The sequence below is a fragment of the Mustela lutreola genome, chromosome 3 (genome assembly GCF_030435805.1).
Source record: "Mustela lutreola isolate mMusLut2 chromosome 3, mMusLut2.pri, whole genome shotgun sequence".
Lineage (NCBI taxonomy): Eukaryota > Metazoa > Chordata > Mammalia > Carnivora > Mustelidae > Mustela > Mustela lutreola.
Window position 1 is genome coordinate 590083 of NC_081292.1, and position 27422 is coordinate 617504.

General features: G+C 64.6%; 2 protein-coding genes across 5 annotated transcripts; one reads left to right on the plus strand and one right to left on the minus strand.

Moving 5' to 3' along the window:
* The first annotated feature begins 100 nt into the window (after positions 1-100).
* BOP1 (BOP1 ribosomal biogenesis factor) lies at positions 101-27357 on the plus strand. Of its 3 annotated transcripts, XM_059165461.1 has the most exons (17): positions 101-234; positions 1291-1491; positions 7517-7627; positions 13786-13866; positions 24436-24590; positions 24666-24783; positions 24860-24961; positions 25057-25269; positions 25346-25507; positions 25598-25678; positions 25745-25814; positions 25907-26039; positions 26121-26301; positions 26384-26672; positions 26787-26871; positions 26955-27062; positions 27147-27357. In XM_059165461.1, the coding sequence occupies exons 1-17, from the start codon at positions 127-129 to the stop codon at positions 27298-27300; spliced, it is 2352 nt and encodes a 783-aa protein (XP_059021444.1). In that variant the 5' UTR covers positions 101-126; the 3' UTR covers positions 27301-27357. The 3 variants fall into 3 exon arrangements, with proteins under 3 accessions (XP_059021444.1, XP_059021445.1, XP_059021446.1); XM_059165462.1 differs by lacking the exon at positions 7517-7627; XM_059165463.1 differs by lacking the exons at positions 101-234; positions 1291-1491; positions 7517-7627; positions 13786-13866 and adding an exon at positions 15259-15342.
* On the minus strand, positions 20944-23008 carry SCX (scleraxis bHLH transcription factor). Of its 2 annotated transcripts, XR_009351545.1 has the most exons (3): positions 22265-23008; positions 21402-21511; positions 20944-21277 (listed from the first exon to the last, which is right to left on the minus strand). XR_009351545.1 is itself a non-coding variant. In XM_059165487.1 (2 exons), the coding sequence occupies exons 1-2, from the start codon at positions 22838-22840 to the stop codon at positions 21239-21241; spliced, it is 615 nt and encodes a 204-aa protein (XP_059021470.1). In that variant the 5' UTR covers positions 22841-23007; the 3' UTR covers positions 20944-21238. The 2 variants fall into 2 exon arrangements, 1 of the variants encoding a protein (XP_059021470.1); XM_059165487.1 differs by lacking the exon at positions 21402-21511 and having other exon boundaries at positions 22265-23007.
* Positions 27358-27422: the final 65 nt, after the last annotated feature.

The following is a 27422-nucleotide window of genomic DNA, read 5'->3' on the forward strand; positions in this document are numbered from 1 at the left end:
CCGCCCCACGAGTCGGGCCGGGCCGGGCGGGGCGGGCCGCGCCCCTTGACCCCACAGGCCGCGCCCCCATCCCCACGCGGCCCGCGCTGCCGGAAGTGGCGGCGCGGTGGGGACTGGCTGGGCAGCATGGCGGGCGCGCGGGACGCGGGGCGCGCGGCGGCGACTGGGGCGCGGCCTGGGAAGCGGCGGCGGGGGCCGGGGCCGGGGCCGGAGCCGGAGCCGGAGCCGCAGGAGGTGACAGCGGGCGCGGGTCCGGGCGGCGGGGTCGGGCGGCGGGGCCCGGGGCCGCACGTGCTGGCTGGGCCGCCCCCCGCGAGGCCGCCCCGCGCGCGGCGGGCCCGGGAGTAGGAGCAGGGCGGGGTCGCCGGCCCTGCGCGGCCTCGGCCCGGAGCACCCCTTGCGCGGGGCGCAGCCGCAGGGGGAGGCGGAGGCGGGGGGCACGCGGCGGGCCGAGAGGCGGCCTCCCGAAGCCGCGGCCCGGGACGTGCTGTGGGACGGAAGAACCGGGGCTCACGGCCGCCGGCGCGTCCTCCCGCGGGCGCAGGGCCGCGCGGGCCGCGGGTGTCGGGCTCCTGGGCCGCGGGTGTCGGGCTCCTGGGCCGCGGACGGTCCGGCCGGGCAGCGGCTCTGCCGCGAGAGAGCTGAGGCCGGTCCAGACCCGGGAAGCGCAGAGGTGCGGGCTCCGGGCTCAGCGGCTTCCCAGAGGTCTGCAGCTTCTTGTTCGTCTTAAAAGGCAGTGACAGGTTCTCCCCCCGCGCGTCGTGTCCTGTAGGGTTGGGGGAGATGGTATCAGGTAAGCGGGGGAGGGAAGGGCGGGTCACGCTTGCTCTGAAGCCAGGCTTGGACCATTTCTGTCGCTGTTCGACCCCCTTGACAGTTTGCTGATCCGCTGCCGGCTCCATCCGGTCGGCTGCGGGCTCAGCCTCTGGCCCCGCGCCATCGCAGCTCTGGGCTTTGCCAGCGTGGGGTGCGAAGGATGGGGAGCCTGGGTCGGTCGGAAATGTGGGAACTGAGCTCCCCGAGATGGGAAAACTCCTTTCCCTGCGAGATGCGGGAAACTAAATGTCCCTTCCAGGGGCAGGTGGCCGTGCTGTCAGTGGAGGTGGACAGTGAGGAAGGTTCCACCTGGGTTAGGTGGATGGTTTTGGTGGAGGTAGACACTTGTGGCCTGAGGGCTATGGCCTTGGAGGCTGGCCATGCAGAGCCATGGGTCAGCAGGGTGCCTGGCGGGTGGCGGGTGGCCTGGGGGCGTCTGGCTGTCATCGACAGTCAACACTGTGTTCCCCGCAGTCCTCTCTCGCCTGTGCTGCTGCTCCCAGCCTCCGGGATGACGGCGACTCTGGCCTGTCTGAAAGCGAGGAGAGTGTGTTCTCAGGCCTGGAAGACTCCGGCAGCGAGAGTAGTGAGGACGACCCAGCAGAGGGAGAGGATGGGGTCAGCAGTGATGAGGGCCACGGCGGGACGGAGAAGACCACCGGACAGCAGGTGCAGGTGGGTGAGTGAGGAGCCTGTGGTAGGCTGTCCTCTCTAGGTGAAGGTGGCCAGGAAAGAAAGTGACCACCAGGCTTTAGGCTCTCTGGGGGCCTGTCACCACACTGCTTTCTCCCAAGTGTCCTTGGGACCCCAAGGCCCACATCCCTCCTCTGATGCACCTCTGGGCACATTTGGGGCCAAGTGGAACACTTGGTTACAGCTGCAGTGCTCTGAGCTCCTGGGGGTTGTTCTCTTGTTTTGTTTTTTAAAGGGCTTTATTTGTTTGATAGAGAGCTAATAGATCACAAGTAGGCAGAGCAGCAGGCTTCCTGCTGAGCAGAGAGCCCGATGTGGGGCTCGATCCCAGGACTCTGGGATCATCACCTGAGCCAAAAGCAGAGGCTTTAACCCACTGAGCCACCCAGGCGTCTGTCTTAGGGCTTGTTTTTCAATGACAGTTATGTGCTCTGTTCTCAAGAACTCCAAATACCCACATGCCGGACCTCCTCCGCAGGTGATTCTAATGTCACCTCTCCATGGAGCTCAGCCCGCTTTCAGCCGTAGGCTGGGTTTCCTGGGGGCGAAGCCTGAGGTAGGGCCTTCATGTGCACAGGACTACCTGGAGGCAGAGCTCACCGGACACAGGAGTGGCCTCCTGACACCCGAGCCTTGTCCCAGGGAGCCTTGCTGGCTGAGGCTTTGGCCTTATGTCTGTCCCTGTGACGAGGGGACGAGTGCGGTTCCCTCTTGTCTCAAATGAGAAAAACGAGAAAAGTTTCATTTGACTAAAATACACTGTTCGCTCTTTGGAAGTTTTAGAAACTAGTTTATAACTATTTGTATTTTCAATGGGTCTGGTGTTCTGAAGTTTAGGACCTTGAATCATGCAGAAATCTCCCATAATAGAAACCAAAAAGCCATGCTTGTTTGATCTTTTACCTAGGAAGAAAGGATTTTTTTTTTTTTTTTTTTTTTTGACAGTTAACCAAAAACACTTTTATTTTAGTCTTCAAAGAACAAACTGTTCTTCTTTTTCCAAGATAATAATGATTAACTTACAAAAATGGGCATTTACAATGCATCTTCAAAACTTTTCCCTTTAACGGGAAACTTAGCTTTACAGAATCCAAACATTAAAAGGTTAAAAAAAAAATTTCTATCTTGTTGTCATTATAACACAAAACAGTTAAGTCAAGGAAATCCATTCATACTTCAGGACCTTCTCCACCAGGAACCAGCATTGTTATATTATTTCCATTTAGCAAAATTTGATCTAATTTAGTGATCCTTCTTCCTTCTGGTGTGATTTCACTAGAGGCAGCAGCTGCGACGGGTTAGTGGTAGCGTTAGCCGCCATGGCTACGCCGGAAGTGGCCTCGGATTTTTTTTTTTTTAAGATTTTATTTATTTATTTCACAGAGAGAGAGATTACAAGTAGAGAGGAAGGCAGAGAGAGAGAGGGGGAAGCAGGCTCCCCGCCGAGCAGAGAGCCCGATGTGGGGCTTGATCCCAGACCCTGGAATCATGACCGGAGCCGAAGGCAGAGGCTTTAACCCACTGAGCCACCCAGGCGCCCTTTTTTTTTTTTTTTTTGAGATTAGTTATTTGAAAGAGAAAGAGAGACCAAGCAGGGGGAGGAGCAGAGGGAAAAGCAGGCTCCCTGCAGAGCAGGGAGCCCCACATGCGACTCGATCCCAGTGCCCTGGAATCATGACCCGAGCCGAAGACAGATGCTTGACCTACCGAACCCCCAGATTTAACCCTTCTGCACACTTAGGATCTAGTCCTACTGCCAGTGCGCACAGAGAGATGACGTGTGAGCTGTGCTGACTGTGGTTTGGGGGATGATGGGTAGCTGTTTCTCCTCCTTTTTTTAACTTTTTAGAATTATAAAATATACCTTCCTTGAGAGAAATTCACTCTTTCATCAGTGCTACTCAGTGGAGAGTGGAAGTTCTTCCTCACAGCCCCTGCTCCCGTGGGCGGCCTCCGCTAGTAGCCCTGTTGGTGTGTTGTTCCTCCTTGCGCAGTTAGGGTCCACACGCATAAGTTTTAAAGAGAGGGAGAGAGAGAGAGCGCATGCGCGCGCCCAAGCAGGGGGAGCTAGAGGCAGAGGGAGAAGCAGGCTCCCAGCCAAGCAGAGAGCCCAATGCGGGGCTTGATCCCAGGACCCTGAGATCATGACCCGAGCGGAAGGCAGACGCTTAACCGACTGAGCCACCCAGGCGCATCCCCACACTTAAGTATTCTTTTGTTTATGTTTCAAAGTAGGCTCCATGGGCGCCCGGGTGGCTCAGCCTCCTGAATGCCTGCCTGCTTTTGGCTCAGGTCATGACCCCAGGGTCCTGGGATTGAATCCCTTGTAGGGCTGCTTGCTCAGCGGGGAGCCTGCTTCTCCCTCGGCCTCTGTCGCTCCCTCTGCTTGTGCCCCCCAGTGCTCTCTCTCTCTTTGACAAATAAATAAATAAAATCTCGACAGATAAGTAAATAAAGCAGGCTCCACGCCTAGCATGGCCCCTAACGCAGGGCTTAAAACTCAACGACTGTGGGAGCAAGACTTGAGCCAAGGTCCGGAGTCAGACACTTAACAATTGAGGTGCCCCAGGGGGCCCCTAACTTTTTTATTTTAAAAAGGGTTTTTTTAATCTTATTTTATAAATAGTTATAAAAATAATTTTTAAATTTATTTTTTATAGAGAGTGTGGGCATGTGCACGCAGATGAGTGGGAGGCAGTCTCCCTGACCCAGATCCCAGGACCCTGAGACCATGACCTGAGCTGAATTCAAGAGTCGGATGCTGACCCAACCGAGCCACCGAGGTGCCCTAAAAGTAATTTTTTAAAAATTAAATCACTTTTGGGGCACCTGGCTGACTTGGTAGGTAGAGCATGTAACTCTTGATCTCTGGGTCATGAGTTCAAGCTCTGTGTTGGACGTGAAGCATACTTAAAAAAAGTTTAAATAATTTTTTATTTTATTTTACTTTTCTATTTTTTTTTTTTTAAGATTTTATTTATTTATCAGAGGGGGGGGGGGAGAGAGCAAGCACAGGCAGACAGAATGGCAGCAGAGGCAGAGGGAGAAGCAGGCTCCCTGCCGAGCAAGGAGCCCGATGTGGGACTCGATCCCAGGACGCTGGGATCATGACCTGAGCCGAAGGCAGCTGCTTAACCAACTGAGCCACCCAGGCGTCCCTACTTTTCTATTTTTTAAAGATTTTATTTATTTGTCACAGAGAAAGCATGTGAACGAGTATAAGCAGGGGGTAGGGGAGGGAGACGCAGGCTGCCCGCTCCACTGAGCAGGGAGCTCGACAGGGGGCTCCATCCCAGGACCCTGGGGTTTTGACCTGAGCCGAAGGCAGATGTTTAATACACTGAGCCAGCCAGGTGCCCCTTAAATAACTTTTTAAATAAAAATTTTATGTTTGGGGTGCATGGGTGTCTCGGTCGGATAAGTGACCCTCTCTTGATTTTGGCTCAGGTTGGGATCTCAGGGTCATGGGGGTGAGCCCTGCTTGGAGCTCTGTGCTGGGCTTGGAGCCTGGTTAAGATTCTCTCCCTTTGCCCCTCTCCCCCTTAAAAGATTTCGGCTTAAGTTCCCTGAACTAGGTGATGTGTGCAAGTGTTTCAAGAGACTGTGGCCTGGGGTTCAGTGCGAGGGACACTTGTGGATGTGGCCGCGTTCGGTCCCCCGCACCTCCCTCAGCTGTGGGCCCGCAGAGCTGCGTGTTCTCCACGGGGCCGCCTTCTGGGTGGGCTTGCTGGTCCATTTGGTGGAGACTGAAGCCCTCCCTTCTCCAAAAGGAGGGCACGGACTTCTGTTTGGGGAGGTTGGCTCTGGCCTCCCGGAGGGCGCAGTTCTCAGAGAGGGCCAGGCTGCCTCTGGGTCTGCTGGCGGGCCAGGACTGCAGCCCCCGCACTGTGTGCAGTGCTGGGGCCTGGTCGCTTCCTGGGCCCCTCCCGCTTCACGCCCTGGCTCTGAGGACCGTCCCTGTCTCCTGTGGGTCATCCTGGTTGGGAACCCCACGAATCAGGAGGGGTTCTGAGTTCTGCAGAGCCCCGGGGCTGCCCTGCGTGGCCGTTCATGTCTCTGGCCTCCTTGTGCTTTCATTGAGGGCTGCGGGTAGCCCCGTTGAGGTGTTTTCTGTTCTAGTGCACGGTCGTCCTTTTACTAGGGTTGAGGTTCTCTAGGCCAAGAGAGAGGACTCAGGTGGGAGCTGGGGGTTCCTAGTCCTCAGTGGAACAAGCTCCCCAGCTCTCCTTTCTGCCAGCTGCTCCCCAAAACCACCCACGCCCCTCCATTGGGTCGAGCTGGCTCCCCGCCGCGTGGCCTGAGCCCTGTTACTAGCGTGCAGCCTCATAGCCGGAAGCCGACCCCTCCACTGAGCAGCTTCTAGAACTAGTGTCTCCCTGCCGCCTGCGGTCCTGTGGGCCCCTGCCAGCGGTGACTCCCACTTGGGCCCGGGTCCCCGCCTGCTGTCCCCGCTCTGGAACTGAAAGCCCCTGGAATTCTCTGGCTCCTGGCCACAGCCGCCTGTGTGGTCTGGCGGACGGCGGTCTCGGGTGAGCTACTTCTGCAAGGGGGGACCCGCTCGGGCTTCTGCTGCTCTTCCTTCCGCCCACGGTGAGCATGCTGTGGGGCTCGCCCCTAACTTCTCTTCCACTGGGTGCTCCTGTCACTGTTTCCCCTGCACTCTCTCCCCCTTAACCTGTGTCAAGGCTTCCGCTGCTTCCAAGGGTGGGCAGGCCACCTCCCAGCTCCCTGACTTCTCACTCTCCTGCACATGCCTGAAGGGCACCCTGCCTCCTGGTGGGGCTGTGGCTGACATCAGGGATGCAGGGCCTGAGGCCGAGAGCTGCCGGGAGAGATGCGGACTGGAGTAGGATGCCCCAGGCCTAGGCCCTCCAGTCCACTGAGTGACCTCCACAACAGGGAGCTGGAGGGTTTGCCTTCCTGTTCTGGGAGGGACAGGGCTGATAGGTCGTTGTCAGGGGACCCTGCCCCACCAGCCCTGGGTTCTAGGTGTGTCTGCCACAGGCCATCCCAGACCGGCAGGAACATCCTGCTGAAGCCGCCCAGGGATGAAAATGGAAGGCCAGGTGATCACTGGCCCGTTCTGGGGCACTGTCCTGATCTCCACCTTCCTTTCCCATGGGAGAGAGATGGGGTTACGTGGCCCAGGTGCCCAGGGTTGCCCTGGGGAGACATGGCTGACTGGGTGCCAGGCTGCCCTGGGTGTCACTGTCTGTGAGCTCCTTCTCCACTTCTTCTTGGGTCTTTGGAAGGGATCTAGACATGTCCAGCACTTTTTTCCCCCCAAAGATTTTATTTATTTATTTATTTGACAGAGATCACCAGTAGACAGAGAGGCAGGCAGAGAGAGAGGAGGAAGCAGGCTCCCCATTGAGCAGAGAGCCCGATGCGGGGCTCGATCCCAGGACCCCGAGATCATGACCTGAGCCGAAGGCAGAGGCTTTAAGCCACTCAGCACCCCCACGCACCCCCGGCACTTTCTTTTTCAGTGTTGTGTGGGGTCACGGGACGAGCATCACGGATCCAGCAGAGTGGTTGCTCGGAGCTCCTGAGGGCTGTCCCGCCTGCTCTGTCCTGCCTCCTGCTCCGGCGTAAGCGTGAGGGCTGCCTGGGTCTCCCGGGTTCTCTGCACAGCCAGGCCCCCATCCGTGTCACGCCCGTCTGCTTCCTGACTCCTGCCCTCTGCGCGTCCCTCTGCCTCTGAGGGCTGTCCTTGCCAGTTGGTGTCTGTGGTGTGCACGGCCCGCGGCCTGACCACCCCTGGGGCTGGGAGTCCCCTTGTGGTGCTCGTTCTCGCGCGGGCAGGCAGTTCTGGGAGTGCGGTCCCAGGAGCATCTCCGGGTCAAAGCCAGGGCGTTTTGAGTGGAAGGAAAGTGCCGCTTCGTGCTGGGATACTTGCACCTCCCAGGCCTGCCAGGACGGTGTGTGGTTAAAAGTCTTTATTTTTCCCACCCTGACACATGGGAAATGTGCTCTCTTGTTGCTTTATGATTTTTTCTTACATTAGGAAAGGGGCCTCTGTTCCCCGTGTTTCTGCGAGGCCTGTTTGAGCAGCATTGAGAACACCCAGAGCACGAAGTTTCCGTCGCTGTCGCGTCTCGAAGGTCAGGCTCTGCAGGTCAGAGAAGGCCCCGCAGCCCCGTGGGGTGTGCGCCCCTCCCAGACTCGGGTGTCTCTGCCCAGCGGGGCCTGCAGGCCCTCCCGGAGCCCTGCCCTCCTCTCCCCTCCCTGGGGGCTCTAGCTCAAGGCTGGGGCGGACCTAAGGAGGGAGGTGCCCCCAAGGTCTCTCCCGGGGGCCTGCGGGTCTGTGGGGAAGGAATAGCCGTCTCCTTCAGTTCTTTTTAACCGTTTTTCTTTGTGATCTCTTGTCCTGGGACTTGCTCCTAACCCCTTGTTTCCTGACCCGCAGTGTCCTTCCCTGGTCCAGATGCTCCCTTGGTCGTGCACCTGCCGGCCCCCGTAGGGGTCGGACCAGCAGGGTCCTTGCCGTTCCCCGCGCTGGGGTCTCCCGTGCGGGGAACCAGGTGCCGTTTTGTCTCTCCTTGTCGCCCGTATCTCTGGTGCTGTGGCCCAGTAGCCCTGGGTTTCGCGGTGTGACAATGACTCGTGTTCTCACTGGTCCCCGGAGTCAGGGCCGGAGGCGGGCTGGTGCCCTGGCCAGGTGCTGGCCGGGAGCTCCGGGGAGGAAGAGCACCGTGTATTTGGGGGGCTGGTAGGTACTCAGGGGTTGGGGCTGTGGGGTCCCCATCTTTCTCTGTGGGGGTCTTGTCTGGGGGCTCAGGGCGCTCATGGGGAGGTCCATGGCCGCGGGCCGCTCGCGATGGGCACGTTCGCTTGTTCGTCTGGCTGCGTGTGGCTTCGGGCCTGTGCACTGCCCGGGCGACCCGCCAGGATGACATCTTCTCCCTCGGCCTGCTCGCTTCCTCGGCTTCCACTCAGAGCACCCGCCCCTGTCTCCCGGTCACCGCAGGACTGGCCGCCCGCTTCCTTGTTCTGGCACTCCATGACCTTGTGGACCTGAGTCCCTTTCTGCTGGGCCGGTCTCCTGGGGCACGTCCTGCGGCCCCCGCCCCCACACTCCGCCCCAGCCGGAGAGCCCTGTGCACGCACCTCCCCGAAGGAGGCTCCCAGTGCGGGAGCCCAGGAGCTGTGTGGGGTGGGGGGGACCCTTTCTCTCTCTGCTCTCTCCTGGGGGTGGTTGGGGGTTGGGCAGGATCGATCTCAGAGGGGCATCTCCTTAGGCTCCGCTGTCCCAGCACGCCCACCCTGGCCCACCTGTGCGCCCGCTCCCCAGGGCGCAGGGCCTCTCAGCGGGCAGGAGGCCCTCACTCGCCTGCACCCTTGGAAGGGGGCGTGTGCGGGGCCTTGGGAAGGGCGACGTCTCTGTGCTTCTTCTGGACGAGTTCTCTGGGGTGGATTTATGTGCTGCAGCCACTGTCTCCTCCCTCCCGTGTTCTTCCCTTCTCTGCTTGTTTACTTATTATTTTAATTTTTTTTTCTTAAGATTTATTTTTTTGACAGAGACAGCGAGAGAGGGAACACAAGCAGAGGGAGAGGGAGAAGCAGGCTTCCCCAAGCAGGGAGCCTGATGTGGGGCTCGATCCCAGGACCCCGGGATCATGACCTGAACCCCCCAGGCACCCCCTGTGCTTGTTTAGACCCAGTGTTCCCACTTGTCATGTTTACGTTGGTCTTTCTTAGGTGGGTTTTTTCCCCTTTTGTTTTTTTTTGCTCACAGGGCCCCATTGTTGTCGGTTAGCTCTCCACGTTCAGCTACAGATGTGGTCATTGTGCCTGGGTGTCAGGAGTGTTCTCCAGGTGTTTTGTTTGTTTGTTTTGAAGATTTTATTCATTTATTTGTCAGAGAGCCAGTGAGAGAGGAAACACAAGCAGTGGGAGAGGGAGAAGCAGGGTCCCTGCTAAGCAGGGAGCCCAGTGCGGGGCTCGATCCGAGGACCCCGAGATCGTGACCTGAGCCGAAGGTGGACGCTTAACGGCTGAGCCCCCCAGGCGCCCCTCCATGTGTTTTTAGAGCGTTCTATGTGTTCCATACTGCAGACCCGTGGGCAGAAGGCCTGCCTGGGTCTCCGCATGGCTTTGGGGACGGGGGTGGAGGGACCTCCAGGAGGCCAGGCAGGGCACTGTGGGAGTCTTGGGCGCAGGCTGTGGCCATGCTGCCTGTGCTCGGGTCTAGGGTGGGCACTGTGCCTGGGGGAGTTGCAAGGGGGGCCGTCAGCTGGTTACTGGGGCTCACCTCAGCTGGGAAGTGCCTGGGCACCAACCAGAGAGCCAAGGGCGTGAGCGCGCAGGCCGTGTGGGGCTGGCCCCCGTGGAGGGCGGCTGGCAGCTGCTCCACGGTCCGCCTGACGTCTTGAGCATTATTTAGCCATTTAGCGGCACCCTCATTTCTGAGGGTCAGAGTTCAGGCAGGGTGAGGTGCTGTCATGTCTAGGGACCGTGGTCAGTGGGATTGGGCGTAACCCACAGCCTCTTTAGCTGGGTCCTACCCGAGAATTGGGTGGTACACTCAGGATGTCAGCTTTCCTGGGCCCATCCAGGGCTCTGCTGTGTTCTGCTCTCAGACGGTCATCACGCCTCACACCCCGTGTTTCGGGGCTCAGGGGCGGGTCCTAAGGAAGAACAGCCGAGGTCTCATCACTCGTGTGTCTGGTCGGGGGCGGCCTGCATGGCTGGTGCCCATCTGCCGCGTCCTCGCCAGAGGGCTCAGGGCTCCGAGGGCCCAGCTGCAAGACCTTTAAGATCTTGACTCGGAGTTCACATGTTGTTGGTCCGGGCTGCTTTCCTGGGACAGGCAAGCCATAAGCCCACCCAGATTTGGGGAGGAGGCACATAGCCTCTGCCCTCGATGGGAGAAAAATCAAAGATTTTCTGCCATGGCTTGAAACAACAACAGTCTGGGCGCCCGGGTGCTTCAGATGCGCCGTGTCCAGCTCGGTTTCAGCTCAGGTCACAGTCTCAGGGTCGTGAGGCGGAGGCTCACGTTGGGCTTCAAGCTCAGCTCGGACTCTGATGAAGACTCTTTCCCGGGGCGCCTGGGGGTGCTCAGTCGGTTAAGCATCTGCCTTCAGCTCAGGTCATGGTCTCAGGGTCCTGGCTCCTGCTCAGTCTGCGTCTGCGTCTGCGTCTCCCCTCCCCGCTGTGCGCATTCTCTCGGGCTGGCACACTCTCCACCCCCTCCCCCTCACACTCGCGCGCTCTCTCTTGCTCTGTGTCAAATAAAGACTTATTTATTTAAGGATTTTATTTATTTGAGAGAGAGCAAGAGAGAGACCGCAAGCTGGGGCGGGGGCGGTGGAGAGGGAGAAACAGGCCCCCCCACTGAGCAGGGGGCCCAATTCCACGGGGGGCTCCATCCCAGGACCTAAGATCATGACCTGAGCCAAAAGCAGACGCTTAATGACTGAGCCGCCCAGTGTCCCCAAATAAGAAAATTTAAAAGGAAGTCATGAAACAGCCAAATTCTTGCCACTGTGTACAACCCCCCCCAACCTTGTCCTCACGCAGCCTTTACTGTGGTGGCATCGAGTCCCATTAAACTCGTCTGTTGTGAACGGGGCGCCGGCAGCGTGGAAAAGTCTCTGGGATTCGTGAAACCGGCTGGACGTGAGCAGTGCTTCCTCCAGCAGGGCCGGCTCCTGCTCTGGGAACAGTCCTGTTCCTCCTCCAAGTCCCCTGCCTTTTCCCTTGTGAACGAGTTGGTGGGGTGGGGGGGTCTGAATTTAGCTCGGGCTGTCTCTGGGCTCTGCAGGCCCCCGTGGCGAATGTTCTTTAGAAACTGCGTGTCTGCTCGCTCTCAGTCTAATGTCCCTGAGGTGGCTGAGCAGCCCTGGGGGCTGGCCTGGGGGTCTGCAGCAGGCCACGGGGGCCATGGATGCTCTTTGGCGAACACAGTGTTTGCCCCACACCGGACCCTGGTGAACACGGGTCACCAGCCACGGTCTGACTCCCAGCATGGCTCCCGGGCGCACGCCAGCTTACCTGCCCTGGACGCGTGCCCCGCTGTGCCTTCGGGCTGTGCTGGTTGCTGTTCCCCTTCTCCCTCCTGCACCCTGCACCCCACAGGAAGGCCGTGCAGGGTGCCAAGCTCTGGCCTGGTAGCGTCGTGCGGGCTGCCGCGGGCTCGCAGGGTTCTGCTCGTAAGGGCTGGTGGAGGGGCCCTGCTGTCGTGGGGTGGGGGCGGTGGGGTTGGGTGAGCCCGGGCTGTTGCTGGCGACTCGAGGGCGCCGGCGGTTGTGATAAGATGCCTTGGAGGCAGGCAGCACCCCCGGGGGCCCCTGCTTTGGTGTTTGGTGGTCGTGGGGTTGGGCAGAGAAGCAAGAGCTGTTCCCCTGGCCCGCCGCACGCTCTGTTTAGGTGTTCCTCTTTTTATTTTTAAAGATTTTATTTATCTGCCAAACAGAGATCACAAGTAGGCAGAGAGGCAGGCAGAGAGAGAGGAGGAAGCAGGCTCCCCACTGAGCAGAGAGCCCGACGCGGGACTTGATCCCAGGACCCTGGGATCAGGACCTGAGCCGAAGGCAGCGGCTTAACCCACTGAGCCACCCAGGTGCCCCCGAGGTTTTCCTCTTTAAATGCCTGGTACCCAAGAGGGGCAAGTGTGTGCGGGCACGTGGGCTGACTGAGCCTCCCCAGGTTCCTGGAGCTGGGCTGCCCTCTGCTGCCCCCTGGCGGCCACCGTGTCCCCTGCAGCAGCGCTTCTGCGGGGGAGACTGAGGGCTGGGGGGACCCCTCATTGTGGGGGGAGGGCCTGCCTGTCTCAGGCCCCCTGCATGTGTACTCGCTTGCCCCAGGGGCCAGCCACACCCAGCATGGCGCGACGTGGGCATCCTGGAGGTCGAGGGGCTGGGACATTTCCTGCCAGGACCCCACCACCGTGGCCTGAGCCGCATTTGCAGGTGGTGTGGGACTGTCTGGAGTTCCGAGCTGGTGGAGAGCAGGGGGCGGGCTGGTGCCCCCTTGCTCAGGAGACTTGTTGCCTGGCCCTGGGCCTGGGGCAGGTGTGTCCCCTGGCTGCCGCTCGGGGCAGGGCTCCCTGTGGGCTAGGACGCAGCAGAGCCTGGGGCCCTGGTGGGGGGCAGGAGCTCAGGCCTTGCCCTGTTTGCCCCCGACCCACGCCCTGCACCCATGAGGCCGCGCTGACCCACTTTCAGTGGGCAGGGCTCCCAGAGTGTGTGCAGCATGGGGAGCGGGGGTGGGGGAGACATGGAAACCGAATCCCGCCTTGTTCCTGGCCTGGAGAAAAACTTAATCTCCCACCCTCCTTATGCTGAGGGGAAAACCAGGCCGGAGGAAGAGCCACCTCGCAGGCCTTTGGCTCCTGCCCTGTCGGGGGAGTGGGGCTCTGGTGGGGGTGCCTTGCTCAGGGGCCCTGCTCCCAAGTACTTGATGGCGCCCGGGAGGGAAAGGCAGGGCTGTTTTCCCCATCAGTCCGGGTTCCGGTACGTCCGACTCCCCCAACCCTGGGAGGGAAGGGTCTGTTTTCCAGGTTAGGGTGTGTATGTTCCAGGGCTCCCATCTCTGATCCCGTGCGTTGGGGTCACCCTGGGGGTCGCGTCCTCCTGGTGTTCTCTGGGCCCTTGGCTGACTGGGCTGAATGGGGCTCCCAGCTGCCATGGACGCCGAGGCCTCCTGGGGAAGGGGGCTTGTCTCAGGAGGGCTGGCTGTGGCCCCATGACATTGGCTGGCAGCAGGTGCCACACACTGTCCAGAGGGACCAGGCCAGGTATGGGGAGCACTCCTGCCCGGCTCTTACTTGCTGCCATGAAGTACCACGCCTACTGTGCTCCCTGACCCTGGGCTCCCCGGGGCCCGGCATGGCTGGGTTCAGGCAGTCGCGCCAGAAACCCTGCAGCCGGTTTCTCCGTTAAAGGGTGTGGGGGCGGCCGGGCCTTCAGTGGGCGGCTTTGTTGCCGACTGTTCCTGTTCCTGCCTGGACAGGTGTCAGCTGTTCCCTGGGGCCCTTCCTGGGAGCGTGTGGTGATGAGTGTGGCCCTTGAGAGAGACCCTCAGGTGGAGCCCCACAGGCTCACATAGACCTGGGGTGTTGCTCATCTTGTCTTAAGGCCCAGGACCAGGTTGGAGCTGCTTAGAGATTGGGGGTGGTGGGAACCTTGGGCGCAGCACCAGGGGAGGGACAGTGTGTTCTTGCCAAGCCACCGCCATCAGGAGGGGGCAGAGGACTGTGAGCGCGGGCTCTGCCCGAGGTCAGAAGGCATCAGCACCCTGACATAACCATTGTTCCTTTCTCTCCTACAGGCTGGGAGCCCTCCCCCAAGGACGGAGGTGGCAAGCGTGCAGGGCCAGGACGAGTATGCAGAGGACAGCTCCGATGAGGAGGTGGGGCCGGGCTTGGCCTTCCACGAGGGTCCGGGGGGGGGGGCAGGGGGATGCCTTCCCCAGCTGCGCCGTTCTGCCCAGGGTAGAGGGGAGTCAGGCTGCTGTGAGGGGCCGCGCTTGGGGTCCGGAAGGGCGATCTCAGGGTTGGGGATGAACGTCTGCTAGTGTGCGTCATCACTCTGGAAGGAAGCGGGGTGGACGTGACGCAACGAACCCCCAGAGGTGTCTGTAGGGCGGCCGGCTGATGCTGGGGTCCCTCGTGCTCTGTGGAGGCTGAGTTCATGCTCGGTGGGCACGGAGAGCCTGGGGCAGTGCTGGGCCCCCGTGGTGACAGACCTGAGTGCGGAGGGCAGCGTTGCTGTCAGCTTCGCACAGGAGGTGGGTGGCCTCTGGGTGCCCCGCCCCTTCCCTCCCGGTGTCCTTGAGGTGCGGACTGTTGTGGGCCCCATCCCTCCAGCTCAGGGTCTGAAGGGGCAGGCGTGGTGCCCTGTCTGGCATGCAGAGGCCCCAGCGTGTGGGCCGGAGGCCGTCTCTGCTCCCTGGGCTGCTGCTCTGGAGGGCTGGAAGCTGAGGTGCTCTGAGCCTCGAGGTGGCTGTCCTCCTCCTGCGCGTGCCCTCCCAAGTACGTCCCAGTCACTGGCAGGGCCGCGGCCCCTGTGCCACTCTGTGCGCCCGGAGGTGTGCCTCCGTGGGCAGCAGCCTTGGCTGGAGGAGGAGGCGGCGGCGCTGACGCTGATGCGGACCTCGCGGGGACAGCAGTCTTCCTGCCGCGGCCGGGGGGCCGTCCTGGGGCCTGGGGAGGCTCGAGCCCCCTCCCCTGCTCGGCCTCCACCCCCACGCTCGCGCTCTCTTGGCAGCGGCTGCAGGAGCCTTGGCTGCCCGCCCGATCTGGTCTCTGTGCGTTCAGAGAACAGAGACAAAACAAAATAAATTGGTTTCCTGGCCGGAGCAGCGGGCGCGCATGGGGAGGGGGGGCCGGGGCCGTGCGCCTCCCTGCCTGTCTCCCCCTCCCAGGGGCTCTGGCTGTCGGCAGCCACATCCTGTCGGCTACTTTTTTATATTTGGTATTTTGAGAAATCAATGATGGTTGTAAATGGAGTGCGGAGTGGGGGAGGGGCCTGGGCCTGCCCACAGGGAGGCTCCTTGCGGCCTGGCCCTGCCGGCTCCGGGCCGGTGGGGGCTGCGGGGGCTGCTTCCTCCGGCGATGACTATCCCATATGTCTGAGTGACAGGAGGGGGCCCGGGTGCCCGCCTTCCCTAGCTTCTGCCAGCACAGCCGGCCGGTGGCTCGAGGGGGCGGCAGAGCTCATCTTTCAGGAGCTCTGCCAGGCCTGACAGATGCTTCCCTCCCCAGAGCCGCACGTGTGCCTGGGGTGCTTGGGGCGCGCGTGGGCGCTGGTGTCTTCCATGCTCACATCGTGGGTGTCTCTGCAGTCCAGGCGAGCGCGGTGGACTTTGGGGAAGAGGCCCCGCTGGGTACGTGATTCGGAGTGTGGGGCTCGGAGGCTGTGTGGCCCCGTGGCTGTGTCGTGGTGTTTCTGGAGCCTGTGAGGGTCCACGGTCTGGGGACACCCATGGTGTTAGGGCAGTGCCTTCTCCCAGCAGCATTCTTGGAGGTGGCCAGTGGTGTCTGGACCCCACATAAGGCTCTGGCCAGCAGCAGTGGTGGCCTGACAGGGTTGGTGGTCCTGGGAGAGAGCCTCGTGGGCGCTGTGGCGTGGCGGCCATCAGGTGAGGTGCAAGTGCCACTCGGCCTCCCTCTCCCTGGGCCCTGCCCTGCCACTCCCTGAGTCTGGGGCTGAGGCCTGAGCTGGGGGCTGCTGGGGCTTCTGGACCCTCTGGCCGTTGGCCTCTTCCAAGCCCAGCTTTGGGGCCCCTAGATGTTGACTCACGATGACAGTTGGATCGTCTGAGGCCCGTTCTTGGGCATTTGCACTCCTCAGTCCCCAGATTCACACCCCGAGCCGCACTGAGGCCTGAGTCTGCTCGAAGTGCTGCTGGGTCTGGTGGGGGAGGCCGAGCAGCCGCAGGCTGTGCCCACCCCACTCCTCTCCCACGGCCCCGGCACCTCACAGACGTGATCTCATCCAGCCGCTGGACCCCAGGGAGGTGGGGCGGTGTTGGGGGTGGGAGCTGACGGCCTTCGCAGCCTTGGGCCCCTCTTTGTTTCAGGCCGCGGGGAGAAACTGAGGCTGCCTGTAGGTGAGAGTGAGGGCTGGCTGTGAACCCTGGCCGCGAGGTGGGGAGGCACATCATCCAAGCCCCCGAAATCCCAACCCGACACCCTGCTGCCCCCCTCCTCCCGCGGGACCTCCGCTGGGGGGTGGCGGGGGTGGGGCTGCAGCCCGAGCCCGCCCCGCAGGCGCCCTGGCCTCACAGTAACTTGGGATCCCGCGGGGACAGGCCCAGGCCTGTCTGTATCCAGAGCCCGCCATCCCCTCTGCTCTCTCGCCAAACGGCCGTTAATGGCCTCTCCCAGCTACTGAACCGGCAGCTGCCTCCAGCGCTGGCGGCCTCCCGCTCCTCCCGGGGCCGCCGCCCCGCCCATCCTGGCCGCCCGCGCTCAGGGCGCCTGCGTCGCTGCTGGCAGCGGGAGCCCCGCGGCTCAGGTTTCGGGCTGTTTGTGGAGAGCGCCCGGCGCTCAGCCGCTCGTGTCGGCCCTCCGCCCCCGCCGCTGGCCTGCGAGTCTGCCCCTTCCCGCTGGTCCGACCCACGGCCTTGCAGGTGGCCACAGGGCGCCGCGGGCCTGACGCCTGTGACCGCAGAGTGCCCCTTGGAGCCGCGGGTGCCTGGACCGGGGGTGGGGGGGCGCCTTCCTCCTGCCCACCTTGTGCCTGCCCCAGCCCGCCTGGTGCTTCTCCGCAGGGAGAGAGCCTCCCGGCGGGGAGGGCAGGGTGGGGGCTGGTGGGGGGTGCAGTGGTGGAAGCAGCCGTCCCTATAAGGGATGTAGCACGCCTTCTGGGACAGAGCAGGGTCTCCGTGCTGGGGGCCCCGTGCAGCAGCGGGCAGGTGGAGGTGGGGCTGATTCAGAGCTGCGTCCCCCCCCATTTGTTGGGGTACGTGGGTGGCGGAGGTCCCGGCTCTGTGCCCACTTGGAGCCAGTTTCCTTGGCAGTCGGGGCCCAGCCGGGCAGGTGGGTGGGAGCTGGGACAGGAGCCTTGGGGGGGGGTTCGCCTTGGGGATGGGGATGGGGATGGGGATGGGGATGGGGGCGGGGGGACTTCTGTAGGAAAGGTGGGGGAGGGGTGGTGACAGCGTGGGCTGGGGCCCGGGGCAGGGGAGTCCTCCAGAGTGAGATCCTGCAGGGCTGGGCATGGGGACAGAGGCAGGTGGGGGGCTCGAGGCGCCCTCACACCAGCAGCTCTTGCCTGACCCGTGGGTCTCGGAACCGGTCTCTGCTGCGGCACAGAGGTGGGCCTGTGCCTACCCCCAGCGCCCCGGGGCTGTTTCTGAGAGAGCCACTGCCTGTAGGTAGCGAAGAGTCAGGGGGCCCCTGTGGGAATGCTCACTGGACCCTGGGGCTGACCGGGATGGGTGGGGGCAGGGGGATCTGAGGGCAGGGAGCACCCCAGCTTCCATGGAGGCTGCACTTGCTGCCCCCCAGTCATGGAGGAGGCCAGGCAGTGGGCTCCGAGGGGTCCTGTGTCAGGGCACGTGTGATGGCTTGGGGGGGCCTGGCCGGCAGCACCTTGGAGAGGGAGGGGCGGGGCGGGCGCCGGTGTCTGGGCCGGCCGTGGCAGGTGTGCCCGCTACCTGAGTCGGCAAATGGCCGCGGTGGTCTGATGGAGGACGTGTGGAAAGGCGGCGCTGAGCCCCCCACCTGCCCCCCTCCCCCGCCCATCTAGCTGCTCCCCTGCTAGGGTCCTCCCCTGGCCTTGCCCCTTTGGTCTGTGAACCGGGCCTCGTCCTGCTGGCACCTTCCGTGGGTGCTGGGGCAGCAGGTGAGCGGGGGAGCACGCAGCCCGGCCTTCTCCCGCCCGGGGCTCTGGCAGAGATGAAGCCCCATGGAGGAGGCCGGAGAGGCCGGGGCTCAGGAAGGCTGAGTGGCGCTCAGAGACAGGCGGGAGCTTCGTGCAGGGGGAGCCGAGCGAACACTGCCGGCATTGTAATCGGAGAGGGGCAAGGGAAAAGAGCGAGCCTGAGCGAGGGCGGCTGACCCCTCGCTCCCAGGGGACAGGTGGAGAGGCAGAACGAGGAGAGAGTGAAGGATTGCAGAGGTGGGCCGGCTTCCTCCCTCGCAGACAGACGCGGGAGGGCGGCGGGGAGGGCGGCGGGCAGCCGGCCAGCGTACCTGCAGTTGCAATCTGCGGCCCTGACAGCTGCAGCCACTTTGGGGAGGGGGAGGGGAGGGGCTCATCGGGAGCGGAAAAACCCCAGCCAGCGACGCATCGACCAGTCGCTGCTGGTGTCCGGTGCAGTCTGGGGGGTGGGGGACCCCCGCTGGCCCCCCTTCTCAGAGGCTGGTCCTTGGGGTAGAGTGGCCCCCCGCCAGGAGAGCACGGGGGCGTCTGTGTCCTCAGCCCGCGCCTCCAAGCTCGGTGCCTGACCTGAAGGGGTCGGGGGGTGCTGTCCGCCCCCACCCCCGGGTCACATGTGCTTCCTGGCAGCCCACAGGTGCTGAGCAGGGTGGGGGCCGGCTGGCCCGCGGGCTCAGGCCTGGTGATGAATCATGTGGGGCCGCCAGCAGCTCATTCCCCAGGCTGGGGACAGGGAGCTGACAGCCGGGGCCGATCAGAGTGTTTCCAGCCCAGCTTGGCCCACAGCGGCGGCGGCGGCTGGCCCAGGGCGCGGGCCCAGCCCCTCCTTTCCAGCTGCCTCTGGGGCACACACACGGGGAGCCCTGGGTCTTTGTCCCTCCTGGTGGAAGGCGAGGCCAGCGTTCTGGGAAGGAAGCAGGGCCTGTGGGGGGCAAGGAGCACCTGCCACCCCCAACCCAGCGGCTCCTCAGCGAGTGGACTCAGATGGGGCCGCCTGTCTCCGGCCGGCCCGCCACCCCCAGTCTGGTTTGAATTTCTGGAGCAGTGAAGGGTGACGGAGTGCTCCTCCCCCGCCCCCTCTGCTCCCTCCTGTTGGCTGGCGGGCCAGGCCCTCGCCGCCGCATCGCTGCTACCGGAGCAGCTCAGGGAGCCCTGGGCCGGCTGCCCAGGCCCAAGTCGGCCAAGCTGCAGCCGCTGTTGGGAGTCACAGGCCCGGCCGCGGGGAACTGGCCTGTGCACGCTGGGCCCCGACAGGCTAGGTCCCCGGGGGCCCATCCCAGCGGGCCTGTCCTCTCCCGCAGGCCTCCCCGAGCCCCAGCACCTCCTGTGGAGGCCTCCTGCCCCCCCCCAGCCATGGGGCTCCGGGGGGTGCCCCTCCCTCTTCACCCTCCTCTGGCCTCAGGTGGTACGTGTTCCCCGTTCACACGCGCCGCTCTGTGGCCTCGAGGTGGGCGCCCACTGCGTGCTCGTCATCTTGGCGGGGCTTCCCAAGGGAGGTTTACATCCCCCCCAGGCTCCGGTGTGGATGTGTGATTACAGTAGGTGGGGGGGCCACAGACCCTCCCCACAGAACATCACCCCGTGCGCAGTGAGGTGGGGGAGGCAGGCCCAGAGGCCTGGGGTGCACCTGCCCTCCCCCCCACCGACACTTCCCCCCGGGGGCTCTCACAGCCACCCCCCACCCCCCCCAGTTTGGACCCTCGCGTCTCGGGTGGGGCCTGCCCTCTCCCCCCTCCTCCGGCCGGCTGTGGGCTCCTGCAGGATTAGGGAAAGGAAACTTGGGGTTGGGTTTCTCTCGGAGTGGAACCTGCCATGGCGACTTTTTATCCTGTTATATTTCTATCACGTTGGACAGAGCCCCCCCCCTCTGGCCCTTAATGGCTCTGGCTTTGAGAGTTTCCTCCAAAATTACACCACTGCTTCCTGCTTCGCAGTTCCCGGGAGCCCCTCGGTGCAGAGGAGGGGGGCAGCTCTGGCCTTGCCCTATTGGGGTGCCCACGTGGGCCTCAGCACCTGGCCTCTCCCTGGGGACCCAGGAGGGTGGGTCAGTGGGGGCCTCTGGAGCCTGTGCTGAGGGCTGGGAGGGCCCACGGCTGGCACCTGGCGCCTTCGGCCATTCCCTCTGTGGTCTGGCCTGGCCGGAAGTCAGGCTGCTGCCCCCCCCCTCCCCCGGCCCAATGAGGGGGAGGGGAGGGGGAAGGGGTTCAGAGAGGGCCGCCCCCTGCCTTTCTTCTCTGCTGTGCCGGCAGAGCATAATTGTCACCTGCAGGATTTTACTGGTCAGCCAGCTGCGTACAGCTCGGGAGGGGGCCTGAAACCACCCTGCCCGCAGCAGGTGGGGCCTCTGGAGGAGCTGGGTGGGGTGCAGCGGGGGGCGGGGGGGGCTGCAGGGGGCCACGCGGGGCCTCGCGCAGGGTGGGGGCGGGGTCATGAAGCTCCTCTCCTGTCACAGCTTGTGGCGGTGGGGGAGCCAGGGCAGCCCAGTAGGGGTGGGATTCAGAGCCCTGTGTGGGGGTTCGGGGTGGGCACTCAGGGCTGAATGCAGGTGGCTCGCACCCTTAGGCCTACCCAGGTTGGGAAACCTGCCGTGCCGGGCAGCGCCCTTCACTCCACCTCCCCCAGGCGTCTGCTTTGTGGGTCTCTGGGCAAAGGCTGAGGCCTGGAGACTTGGCATGATTGTGCTGCGAGCTCTGCCCTCCTCACCCCTTCAGGGATGCCTGGGTGCCCGGCAGGCCCTCGGAGACAAGGCCAGACTGGCCGGTGCCCTGCTGGCGTGGCAGTGGCTCCCTCTGCCCTTCCCCTGCCCCCTCTCCCTCTTCTGTCTCCTTCAGCGCCCCCGGGCGCCGGGGAGGTGCCTCGCTCTGCCTCAGGCCTGGGAGGGATGACCCGGCCCCCGAAGGGTGGAGGCCTTCCCTGACGATGGGTGCTCTGGCCCCCCGGGAGGACTGAGCTTGGAGAGAGCCACCCCCCGGGAGGACTGAGCTTGGAGAGAGCCACCCCCCGGGAGGACTGAGCTTGGAGAGAGCGGAGCGCGGAGAGCCGTGAGGGCTGGGCTCAGGTTGGGTTCTGAACCGTTCAAGAGAACAGTGTGCTTCCACGGTTGGACAATACTGTTTTGTTTTTAATTATACAAAGTTTCCAGACTTTATATTATTGTATCAAAGACGCAAGATGCCAGCATGTAGTGACCAGAAGAAAACCCAGGTAGGAAGCCAGCACGGAAGGTTCTGGTGGGCCTGGGCCCATCGGGCCCGTGCAGAGTCCTGCACATTTGTCTGTCCGTTGGCCCCGCCGTAGCCAGAGGCGAGGCTGGCTCGCTGGGCACCCTCACAGGAGGCCTGTGCCCGAGTCCGGTCCACGGGAGCTCTCTGTGGCTAGCCCAGCGGTGTCCATCTCTAACTCCGAATCGTCGTCTTTCTGTCTCTGTCCTTGCTCTGCAGAGGGGAGGGTCAGTGTCAGGGCCTGCCCGCAGACCCGGTGCCAGCCCGCGCCTCTGGGCTTCCCCACGGGGTGCTGTCTCAGGTGGCGGGTGCCGAACGCACCCCCTTCCACGCTCACCCCGGCTTCCCCGTGCAGTTTGGGGAGGAGAGAGAGTACGCTGCTGCACAGCCGAAATTGTAAAATTAAATTTCCCAGATGTTCAGGCCCCAGGAGCTCGCGCGTGCCGTCTGGAGAGGAAACGGGACCGGGGAAAGCCGCGCCGCATTTTCTCCCGCTCACCCTGCTTTTCCGGTGCCACCAAGCACAGCAAGAGCTGTAAATCAGCCGGCCAGCGCTCCCAGCGCTCCCGCAGCGTGGTCCTCCCCCCCCCCCCCCCGGCCCCCACGGCCCCCACGGCTCCGCCAGCCTCTTGTCTGCAGAGCCCAGGGCTGCCCTGGGGGTCTGAGTGGGCAGCCCCGGGGGCGTGGGCGAGGGCCATGGGAGAGCTAGCAGGTGCCCCATAGGCTTTAGGCCAGTGGCAGGGGCTGTGGTAGGGCAAACAGATGGGGGTGGGGGAGGGGGAGTCAGTCCCCTTCCTTCCGGGATAGGGCTGGGGGGGCCAGAGTTACTTGAACCAGTTCTGGTCTGGCCCCCTGCCTCTTCTAGTTTGGTGTCTTCTCTGCCTCCCAGACTCCCATGTAGCGATGGCTGGCCCTGTCTGGTCCCCATGGGCACATGTGTCCCTGGGGACTTGAGGGGAGAAGGCCCAAGGCAGGCCGGGCCCTGCCAGCCCCAGCTGGGCCTTCCTGTGCTCCCCGCCCCCCGGACCCCAGGGCCACACTGGGTCACAGGTGATGCTGGGGGTGGGGGGTGGGGAGCTCTGCCGGCCTCTGGCCAGGGTCTCTGCCCAGCAGGTGTGGGTAGCTAGGGTGATATTGAGGCAGAGGCCGCCACAGCCTCTCCTGGTCCCTTTCCGTGGCTGCCCCGCGGGCCACACTCACCAACTTTCTCTGGTTGCTGAGGCAGAAGGTACAGATCTGTTTGGGCTGGGCGTTCTCGCCGTCGCGGGGCGGGGGCGGCGGGGGCGGCGGCGGCGGGGGGCTGCCCGGGCGCGCGGCGTGGAAGAAAGCAGGCCCCGAGTGGCAGGGCTGCCCGTCGCCGCACGCCTCGCCCACCAGCAGCACGTTGCCCAGGTGCGAGATGTAGCTGGAGGCCAGGCGCAGCGTCTCGATCTTGGAGAGCTTGCGGTCGGCCGGCTCCGTGGGGATGAGCGTGCGCAGCGCCGTGAAGGCCGTGTTCACGCTGTTGGTGCGGTCCCGCTCGCGCGCGTTCGCCGTGTGCCGCTGCCGGGGCTCTCGGCCGGGCCGGCCCCCGGGCCCCGCCGCGCCGCCCCCCGCCCGCCTGCCCCCGGCCCGCCTCCGGGCGCCCTGGAGGCCGCAGCGCGCGGCGTGCACGCGGCAGGGCTTCTCGTCGGAGCCCGAGCTCTCGCTGCCGCGGTCCTCGTCCTCCGACAGCGGGCTCACCTCGGGGTACAGGTAGCGGCCGGGCGGCGCCGAGCGCAGCATGGCGAAGGACATGGGGCCGGCGGGCGCGCCGTCAGCTCCGCCTCGCGCAGCGCATGCCGCCCGCCGCGCGGCCGCCCGGGGCCGGGGAGGCGAGACCGGGGAGGCGCGGGTCTCGGGGGCCCGCGGTGGCGGCTGCGGCGCCGCGCGCACGTGTGCGTCCCGGGCTGGAGCGGGGCCGCGGGCCGGGCCTTTATAGTGGCGGCGGCCCCTCCCCCGCGCCGGCCCGCCCTCCTCCCCGCCTCCCAGCCCCCGGAGGCCGCGCGGAGCAGGGGCCCTCGTCCCTCTGCCTTCTCGCGCCACGCTGAAGGAGCCTGGAGCATCTCGCTGTCTCTGGGGGCCGTGGGGGAGTGGGAGTCCCCTTCTGGGGGGCGGCGTGCGGGGGCTCTGCCGCCCTCCCTCTCTGCCTCAGCAGGGGGCAGGAGGGTCAAGTGGGACCCATGACCCAGGCAGGTCTTCTCCCCTGGCGCTGGTGCCGGGCCACACCCTGTTTGTCTGGTCTCTCTCGCTCCTGTGTACACTTGGGCCTTTTGTGGCAGGCAGAGTGCGGAGGGGCGCAAAGCCCTGCGGGGCTGGAGCTCACCCCACCATCCAAGGCTGCCCCCACCCCCGGTTTGCGTGGGGTCGCTGGGTGGCCCAGCCTCCCGGTGTCAGCCGTGCCCTCCAGCTGTGGCCCAGACTGTGCCTTCTGCCTGACACCCTGCTCTCTGCCGGCTCGCGCTGTGCCCTGCTGTGGGGCGACCTAGCTGTTCCCTTGGTGCTCGCTCTGGGGTCTGTCCGATTCAGGGGTGGCGCCCCCCACCCCCATGCAGAGAAGGAAGGCCGGGGGCACAGGAGGTGTCCCCGAAGGATGGTCCCGCTGGGACCACGGAAGTTGGTTGACTAGGGCAGGCAGGTGCAGGGGGCCGAGTTCAGGGGGTCCTGTGCTCCTGCAAGGGGCCCCTGGGCTCCCCACTGTGCTCAGTCTCCTCTGGGCCCCTCCCCCTGTGGCCACTGTTCAGGAAGCAGCCGCCTGGGCAGCAGTCTCTGTGCTGGGCGGAGAGAGGGTGGTGGCTGGCAGGGGCCTCGACCAGGAATGTGTGTCCAGGAATGTGGCTGCTGTGGTGGGGGGGGGCAGGATCAGGGAGGGCTGGGGGGGGCGTCCACAAATGCCTGCAGGGCAGAACGCAGTGGCTTCTGTCTCCCCTTGGAGCGGGTTAGCAGGGTCTTCCCTGAGTCCCTGCCCGTGGCTACCCATTTTTGCCTAAGGCCCCCACCAGGGGAGGGAGCCCATGGGCGATGAGGTCACCCTTGTCTGTGGCTGCCCAGAGTCCTGGCCAAGGAATCTGGGGGGAGGCTCTGGGGTTGGCACCACTTCAGTGGAAAATGTGAAGGTACAACTCCGGCGCCTCTGAGGGCCGGGGTGGGGGGGCAGCACTGGCCACCGTGCCACGTCACACCCCAGGGAGAGGGCATGTGTCAGGGTGCTTGGGTACCATCCCAGCAGCCTTGAGGCCCGTCCCCTCGCTCTCACTGGTTCCCCCCGCCCTGGCCTATGACTCTTGGGGCGCTTGCAGGGAGGGATGGACATGGTGGGCACCCGACGCTGACAGCCTGGCTTGCTGCCCCAGGACATCCGGAACACGGTGGGCAACGTGCCTCTGGCGTGGTATGATGACTTCCCTCACGTGGGCTATGACCTGGACGGCAGGCGCATCTACAAGCCGCTGCGGACCCGTGACGAGCTGGACCAGTTTCTGGACAAGATGGATGACCCCGATTACTGGTGCGCAGCCTCGGGCCGGGGCCAGTGGGGGCGGGGTGTGGGGCTTCGGGCTCGGCTCTGATCGCGACCCCCCAGGCGCACGGTGCGGGACCGGATGACTGGGCACGACGTGAGGCTGACCGACGAGCAGGTGGCCCTGGTGCAGCGGCTGCAGAGCGGCCAGTTTGGGGACAGGAGCTGTGACCCGTACGAGGTGGGTAGCAGCGGCTCGCCCTGGGTGTGCGGGGGCCGCCGCAGAGCCCGGGCCCACCCGTCTGCTGTGCCCTCAGCCGGCCGTGGACTTCTTCAGCGGCGACCTGATGCTGCACCCGGTGACCAACCGACCCGCCGACAAGCGCAGCTTCATCCCGTCCCTGGTGGAGAAGGAGAAGGTAGGCGCCGGCCGCCGGCCAGACCTCCACTGCCGCGGCCAGACCTCCACCCCCGCGTCCCCGCGCGCCCTCGCTCACTGGCCCCGGCCTCGCAGGTCTCTCGAATGGTGCACGCCATCAAGATGGGCTGGATTCAGCCGCGCCGGCCCCGGGACCACACGCCCAGCTTCTACGACCTCTGGGCGCAGGAGGACCCGGACGCCGTGCTGGGCCGGCACAAAATGCATGTGCCCGCACCGAAGCTGGCCCTACCCGGCCACGCAGAGTCCTACAATCCACCCCCCGAGTACCTGCCCAGCGAAGAGGAGGTGGGCCTCGCCCTGGGGTGGGGGTTTGGGCCCCTGCTCCTGGCCCTGGGCCCCCAGCTCACCCCTGTCTCCACAGCGCCTGGTGTGGGAGCAGCAGGAGCCGGGCGAGAGGAAGCTCAACTTCTTGCCCCGCAAGTTCCCGAGCCTGCGGGCCGTGCCCGCATACGGTCGGTTTATCCAGGAGCGCTTCGAGCGCTGCCTCGACCTCTACCTGTGCCCGCGGCAGCGCAAGATGCGGGTGTGTGGCGGGGGGCGGTGCGCAGGGGGAGACGGGGGGTGGGGGGGCACAGCACGTGGGGCGGGATGACCTCGTGCTCTCCTGGCCCAGGTGAACGTGGACCCTGAAGACCTCATCCCGAAACTGCCCCGGCCACGGGACCTGCAGCCCTTCCCCACGTGCCAGGCCCTGGTGAGTGCGTGGGGCAGGTGGGGGGAGCCCCCGGAGGGGTGTCTCCTCACTGATCCTCCTCTGTAGGTCTATAGGGGCCACAGCAACCTTGTCCGTTGCCTCAGTGTCTCCCCGGATGGCCAGTGGCTGGCTTCAGGTGAGCCTGAGGTGGGGGCATTGCCAGCAGGGGGTTGGGGTGCTGCTGGGGGGCGGGAGGGCAGCTGGTGAGGGCCTTGTTCACGTGTTCAGGCTCCGATGACGGCTCGGTGCGGCTCTGGGAGGTGGCCACTGCCCGCTGCATGAGGACTGTGCCTGTGGGGGGCGTGGTGAAGAGCGTCGCCTGGAACCCTCGCCCCGCCGTCTGCTTAGTGGCCGTGGCGGTGTAAGTGGGTGGCCTGGGGAGCACTGGGGGCCACGGGTGCAGAGCTGCACCTGAGGGACCACATGTCTCTCTGGCCTGCAGAGAGGACTCAGTGCTGCTGTTGAACCCGGCCCTGGGGGACCAGCTGGTGGCGGGCAGCACGGACCAGCTGCTGAGCGCCTTTGTCCCCCCCGAGGAGCCCGCGGCGCAGCCCGCCCGCTGGCTGGAGGCCTCGGAGGAGGAGCGCCAGGGGGGCCTGCGGCTGCGCATCTGCCACGGGAAGGTGTGGGGGCTGTCGGGGCGTGTGGGGTTAGGGCGGCCAAGGGCTGGGGAGGGCGCAACTGAGCCAGCCTTGCCTTCTGCAGCCCGTGACCCAGGTGACCTGGCACGGGCGTGGGGACTACATGGCCGTGGTGCTGGCTGCCGCGGAGCACACACAGGTGCTGATCCACCAGCTGAGCCGGCGCCGCAGCCAGAGCCCCTTCCGCCGTAGCCACGGGCGCGTGCAGTGCGTGGCCTTCCACCCCCTGCGACCCTTCCTGCTGGTGGCTTCGCAGCGCACCGTCCGCCTCTACCACCTGCTGCGCCAGGAGCTCACCAAGAAGCTCCGGCCCAACTGCAAGTGGGTGTCCAGCCTGGCCGTGCACCCTGCAGGTGAGGGAGGCGGGGCACGGGGGGGCCATGCACCCTGCAGGTGAGAGCGGGCGGGTGGGCGCGTGGGCAGGGGAGTGTGCACCCGCGGGTCCCCACCAGCCCCTTCGCCCCCAGGAGACAACGTCATCTGTGGCAGCTACGACAGCAAGCTTGTGTGGTTTGACCTGGACCTTTCCTGCGAGCCGTACAGGGTGCTGAGGTGAGTGGGGGTGGGGGTGCAGGTGGGGGTGCCGGCGGGCCCGCCCCAGCCCTCCCGAGCCCTCACCGGCCCCTGCCCTCCAGGCACCACAAGAAGGCCCTCAGGGCCGTGGCCTTCCACACCCGGTACCCACTGTTCGCGTCTGGCTCCGACGACGGGAGCGTCACCGTGTGCCACGGGATGGTGTACAAGTGAGTGCGAGCCCCACGCGCCCTGCCAGGCTGGGGGGAGGGGCGCTTCCCCGCCTGAGTCCTCTCTCTGCTCCTCCCCCACAGCGACCTGCTGCAGAACCCGCTGCTGGTGCCTGTGAAGGTGCTGCGGGGGCATGTGCCGACCCGAGACCTGGGGGTCCTGGACGTGGCCTTCCACCCCACCCAGCCGTGGGTCTTCTCCTCAGGGGCCGATGGCACCATCCGCCTGTTCAGCTAGGCCGTCCGTGGGGCACGTGTGCGCTCAGGACCCTCAATACAAGTGTTCCCCCTCCGACTGCTGTGTGACCTTGATTCGGGGTTTACGACCTGCACCCTGCCACCGCTTGTCTTCCTAAACAG

Bases quoted from the DNA above. Each gene is read 5' to 3' on its own strand.
- BOP1 (XM_059165461.1), top strand. From the start codon at position 127: ATGGCGGGCGCGCGGGACGCGGGGCGCGCGGCGGCGACTGGGGCGCGG. The intron at 25,270-25,345 runs GTGGGCCTCGCC...CTGTCTCCACAG, and splicing joins ACCTGCCCAGCGAAGAGGAG to CGCCTGGTGTGGGAGCAGCA. The intron at 25,679-25,744 runs GTGAGTGCGTGG...CCTCCTCTGTAG, and splicing joins TCCCCACGTGCCAGGCCCTG to GTCTATAGGGGCCACAGCAA.
- SCX (XM_059165487.1), bottom strand. From the start codon at position 22,840: ATGTCCTTCGCCATGCTGCGCTCGGCGCCGCCCGGCCGCTACCTGTAC. The intron at 21,278-22,264 runs GTGAGTGTGGCC...TCCCCTCTGCAG, and splicing joins TCAGCAACCAGAGAAAGTTG to AGCAAGGACAGAGACAGAAA.